The sequence below is a fragment of the Chrysochloris asiatica genome, unplaced genomic scaffold (genome assembly GCF_000296735.1).
Source record: "Chrysochloris asiatica unplaced genomic scaffold, ChrAsi1.0 scaffold00143, whole genome shotgun sequence".
Taxonomy (NCBI): domain Eukaryota; kingdom Metazoa; phylum Chordata; class Mammalia; order Afrosoricida; family Chrysochloridae; genus Chrysochloris; species Chrysochloris asiatica.
In genome coordinates this window covers 4,569,968-4,575,905 of record NW_006408661.1, presented here as the reverse complement: position 1 = coordinate 4,575,905, position 5,938 = coordinate 4,569,968, and the positions used below count along the sequence as shown (strand labels likewise).

The 5,938-nt window shown below is 37.8% G+C and overlaps 1 protein-coding gene across 1 annotated transcript in view; it reads left to right on the top strand.

Moving 5' to 3' along the window:
• COMMD10 (COMM domain containing 10) overlaps nucleotides 1-5,938 on the top strand; it is a 348,337-nt gene that overhangs the window by 7,800 nt on the left and 334,599 nt on the right. The window contains exon 4 of the mRNA XM_006870525.1: nucleotides 1,485-1,640. Within this exon, the coding sequence (XP_006870587.1) occupies nucleotides 1,485-1,640 (156 nt within the window). The remainder of the gene's footprint in view (nucleotides 1-1,484; nucleotides 1,641-5,938) is intronic.

Sequence of the window (5,938 nt, the reverse complement as noted above, 5' to 3'; positions counted from 1 at the left end):
TTGTTTTGTTCTGCTGTGCATAAGGTCGCTATGAGTTGGTGCCGACTCGATGGCACCTAACAACAAAGAACAACAACAATATACCATGACCGTGTGCCTCTGGCTTCTAGCAACTTCTCTGCAGGGGATGGGTTCGTGTAGGGACTGGCCATGTTTCCAGTCACTAGGAGAATCTTGGGAATGAATCACACCTTTTTTGTTGTTGTTGTTGCCAGCCTATGGTGCATGTCTGTGTAATCAGACTGTTGCGTAGAGTGAATGCTGGTGGAAAAGTTGAAAATGGCCACGTCTTGTCTGGCCAGGCAACAGTTTCTGTCTGTGTTCTATCTCACTGCCCCTGTTCAGATTTGTCAAAGTATCCTCGGCAGTGCAAATGATTAAGCAATCAGCTGCTTAACTGCAAGGTTAGTGGTTCACATCCTTCTAGCTGCTCAATGGGAGAAAGGTCTGGCAGTATGCTTTTGTAAAGATTACAGTTTAGAAAACCCTATGGAACAGTTCTGCTCTTTTACATTGCATCTCTATGAGTTAGTGGCATGTAAGAATATGTCATTTTACAAACTAATCAATGTTGAATAGCATGAAGAAAATATTTGACCATATGAATCAAGATTTCATTGATTTGAGATAGTTTTAAAGTTTGGAATCTGTTTTTACTTGGTGTAATATTTTGGAAAGATGAACAGTTTTTGTTTAAGGAAATAAATGAGTTGGCAAAAATGAGCCAAACTTTTTAAAAATGAATTGTCCAAGGACCTATTGTATATTGTTTCTTCCTTCTCAACTGCATCTTTGCTTTCCTTTTCTACTCTAAATTCAGTGTGTTATTGTTATTTATGCTGCTGTTCAGATCTCTCTCCTCTCATTGCGCCCTCTTAACTCTACAGCACTTAACAACAACAGCGGTATTAGTAATAGTTATTTGATAAGTGGTAGGATACATTGATATTTAAAAATTTCTTTGCTCTTTTTGGCATTGCAAAGATCTTTAGTGGCGCTGATGAGCTGCTAAGTCCGAGGAACAATCAAAGAATGAAAAAAATCTGAAGAAAGTCTAAGATTTATGTGGAACATCATCAAGAGGAATAATTTACCTGTGATTGGAATTCCAGATCAGGAAGAGACAAAAAAAAAAGCACAAATCAAATTGTTAAGGAGTTGTTGGAAGAAAACTTCCCTAACATCATGAAAGACGAGAAGATAGGATTTCATGAAATGGAATGAACCCCAAGCAAGATAGACCCCAAAAGAACATCACTAAGACATGTCATAATCAACCTTTTCTCAAACCATAGACAATATAAAAGATTCTTTTGATTCAAATCTTTTAAAAATAAGTTTGTATTTGTTTATAGTGTTGTATGTGTGATTTTATGTTTGATCACAGTATGAATATTAGGGCTACGTGTAATTATTTTTGAAGCTTTAATTGTGAATTTCATGAATGTTTACAGTATATGTAATTTTTTTGTCTTGTTTAATAGGCCGTGTATCACAATGTGAAGCCAGCAGCTTTGCAGCAACAGTTAGAGAACATTCATCTTAGACAAGACAAAACTGAAGCATTTGTCAATGCTTGGTCTACAATGGGTCAAGAAACAGTTGAAAAATTCAGGCAGAGGATTTTGGCTCCACACAAGGTATACACTATATTGCTCCAGATATATTTTGGGATAAATTGTTATATCTGAAGAATTTTATTTTTTTTTTAAAGTTTTTATTGTGAACTGAGTGATAGTTTACATGAGAGACCATTGGCTTTACACCATCGTTTCATTGCATTGATTACAATCTCTGTGCATCATCATTCAAGAGTATTTACTTCCATTCCCTTTTTTTTTTTTTGAGGGGAAGGATGTACACAGAACCACTCAGGAATATATAATAATATAAACAACCAAAGGGCACATTCTGCAAACCTGCTTCTTGACTGCCAGTCCCAGTCCCTCTCTTTCCAAGAGTGCGGAGTCCTCAGCTGCTCCCTCTCTCCATATCCTTATCTCTGCCTCTATCTCTGATGTGTCTGCTTCTCTGGATAGGGTCCTGCATTTCGCTTGTGCTTTTCTCCTTTGATGGTCCTAGGGTCCTCTGTTTCTGTATGGTAAGATTAACTACTCCCCTGTTTTTGTTACAAAACTTCTACAGTTACAGTTGTGACGTCCCAATTAGTTATGATAACAATTGCTATTGAATCATAAGAATCTTATCCCCATCTCTTTTCACTAGAACCGTCTAAATAAGATGAAAACGATTCAATGGGGGTCTTTGCCTTCCTCCACACACTCTTATGCTAAACTCCCTTTTGAAAATTTGTAAGCCAGTCACTTCATGCCTTTATTGTCCCCTCATTTTAGGTAGCCAATGTCTAAGTTGCCCATCCCTATCTACCCTGTATACAGAGGGGATAGGATTGATACTTGATGTGAAGACTCCTTTCCTCTCAGTTGATATTTTGAGCTACTACATCCATAAGTATAGATCAAGTTCATCAAATTGTAGCAATTTATACTCGTTTCCTTTATCAAAAATTGTTTTTTTAATCTTCTAGTTGAGTTCTGATTATCAAGCCATCGAGGCTAGGTAAAATGGGTACTGTCTGCAAGTTTAGGTATTCTCGTGTGTCTCCCCTCACTTCATATCATCTGGATGCTTCACTCTCAGCTCTCGCCCTCTGTGGCTATGTCCTTGTCCATGGGCTCAGGTGTCCCAAGGTCTCACCACACTTTGGACCAACCAGCTCTTCCTCTTCTCTCTCTCATATCCAGATCAACAGGAATCTATGGAATGTGGTTGAACTCAGCCCATTTCTTCATTGCTGCACTCACCAATAGATCAACCTGGTCGCCAGCAAGCTTACATTCCTATTCATGTGTTCTTTTTGAGGTTCAGTCTTGAAGCGGGGATTTGTCCTAAGGGACTTGATTGCTTGCCTTGATGGCTCCCCAGTGAACAACTTGCTTATTCTTGTAGTAGCCAGTCACACTCCCATTTTTGTTTTGGATTGTTCTGCTGAATTTTGTTTTCAAGAAGTATCTTCTGATGCTCTAGCTATTCCAGGCTGGTGTGCTTGTCTTTTATAGTGGGAATGTCCTACCTCAGAAGGTTCTGGATGGGGCTCAGGATTCCACCCAAGGTCTTATACACTGCAAAGGCACTACAGGAAGCCTATTTCACTGGGCAAGTTCTAGAACTCCTTTTAGGTATTCCAATCAGTTACAAGCTGAATATGAGTTTACAGGCATTCTGTCATCATGTTTCCCAACATTCCTTTCTATTCCACTCGTGTCTATTTTACAATAGTAGGCAAGGTAAACCAATATTCATAAAACAGTCAAGCATCTTAACATTATTTCCCCTCTTCAGACTATGCCTCAATCCCTGTATCACAGAGCCCTGTATCACTATTTACCTCTGTCCCTTTTAGCCCATGCAAATCTGTCTGTGTTCCCCTATCTACCTTGTTCTTTCATTCTCATCCCCCTTACTGTGTATTGCCTTCCCCAATACTCGAACTATGATGTGTCTACTCCCTACACTATGCCCAACCGTTCCCTCCCCCCAGTCCCCTCAACCTCCCCATTCACCCCCACTAGTAACCAATAAAGATTTTTTTTTTCATGTTAGTATGGGTATCTTTTCTTAAGCTTTTACAATAATGGTCTTATGTAGTATTTGTCTTTTTGTGAATGACTAATTTTACTCAGCATAATGTCCTCAAGATTCATTCATATTATGTGGTGGCTTGCAGTTTCCTTGTTATCTGAAGAATTTTTAAGTTGATAACATTTTGTTGGGAGATTGTTTTTAGGTAGCATTGAGTTGATTCTGACACATAGTGACCCTGTGCACAACACAGCAAAACACTACCTTGTTCTGCCCCATCTCAAAATTGTTTGCTTGAGCCCATTGTTGCTGTCACCATGCCAACCATCTCATTGAACATCTTCTCTCTGTCGCTGACCCTCCACTTTACTAAGCATGATGTCCTTCTTTAGGGACTGGTCCCCCTTGATATCATGTCTCAAGTATGAGAGAAAAAGTCTTGCTATCCTGGCTTTTAAGTAGCGTTTTGGTTATACTTCCTTCTAACATAGATTTGTTTGTTCTTCTGTCAGTCCAGAAATAAATAAAAGTTATTTTATTTATTTAACTTTTTATTGTGAATTGAGTGAAGGTTAACAGACAAGATCATCAGCTTTACATTCAAGCATTGTGCTTTAATATTCTTCTCTAGCATCATAACTCAATTGCATCAGTTATTTTACAGTCTTCTTTATGCATCGTTGAATTTCACAGGAATGTGATGCTGTTGAAAATGCTATGGTTTGGGACAGGTGCACCTTAGTCCTCGAACTGAACGTCTTTGCTCTTGAGCACTAAGAAGAGGTCCTGTGCAGCAGATTTGCCTAGTGCAATACGACCTTTGATTTCTTGACTGATGCTTCCTTAAGTTTGTTGAGAGCTTGTTGTTGTTAGGTGCCATCGAGTTGGTACTGACTTATAGCGACCCTGTGTACAACAGAATGAAACACTACCTGGTCCTAGGCCAACCTCACAATTACTGCCATGCTTGAGCCCACTGATGTTGCCAGTTGGCCAGTCCATCTCACTGGGGATCTTCCTCTTTTTCTCTGACCCTCCACTGTACCAAACATGATATCTTTCTCTAGCGTCTGGTCCCTCTTGACAATGTGTCTGAAGTATGAGAGGTAGGGTCAGGCAAAAGAAAATATATAAATACATACAATATATGCACTATTTAGTTTCTACCTATGAGTGCTGTGAAGAGTCCTGCTGTTAATATTTTTAGGTTTGAATACCTCTTTTAAATTCACTGAGTTTTATTCCTAGGAATGGACTTGGTTGGTCATATGGTAATTCTATGTTAGCTTCTGAGGAATCACCAAATCATTTTCTATAGCAGCTGTATCAGTTTTCATTCCCACCAGAAATGGATCAGGGTGTAAATTCTCCACATTTTCCAACATTTGTTATTTTTTATTTTTATACCCTTCCTTTTGTTGCGACATGGGAGAAAGATGAGATTTTCTGCTCCTATAAAGGTTGAAGGAAAGCCTATACATGGTCTTTGTGAGTCAGAACCAACTTGACAGCACACACCAATAATAGCTAGTTGTGATGTGGCAGTTCATTGTGGATTGGCTTGTATTATCCTTTGTGGCTAATGTTGTTGAGTGTCTTTTCATGTGTTTGTTGGCCATTGCCTTTGGACAAATGTATCTTTAGCTCCTTTGCCCATTTTTAAATTGGGTTATGTGTCTTTTTGTAGCTGAGTTATGAGAGTTCTTTATGTATTCTATGTATTAAACCCTTATCAGCTATTTGATTTTCAAATATGTTCTCCCATTCTGTGGATTGCCTTTTGACTGCTTTTTTATAGTGACCTTCGAAGCAAAAAAATTTTAAATTTAGGTGAAGTCTTTTTATCTAGCTATTTTTAGTTACTTGTGCCTTTATTGTCATATCTAAAAAAATTAAAACAAGGCCATAAAGATTTTACTTATATATTGTGTTCTTTAGTTTTATAAAAGTACCTTTTATATTTAGATCTATAATCCATTTTGAGTTAAGTTTTGTGTATGCTCATTCAGCTTAAAATTCATGTGTTGTAGAAATCGAATTCTCTGGGAGTTATAGCAGTTTGGTTTGCAGCAAAAATGCTTTCTTTTATTTCCTATTTCATCAGATACACAATTAAGGTGTATATTTAAGAGTTGGAATTGAATGTAACAATTTTTACATCATCAAGAATATTCTTAAGTGAAGTAGCTTTTTCTTGTTTTTTTTACATTGAATTTATGAAGGTGAAGAGTATAATGACCATTTATACCAATTTTTCCATTGTGTTTTTTAGTTGTTTTTTGTTGTTGTTGTTGTTAAGTGCCGTCGAGTCAGTTCTGACCCATAGCGACCCTGT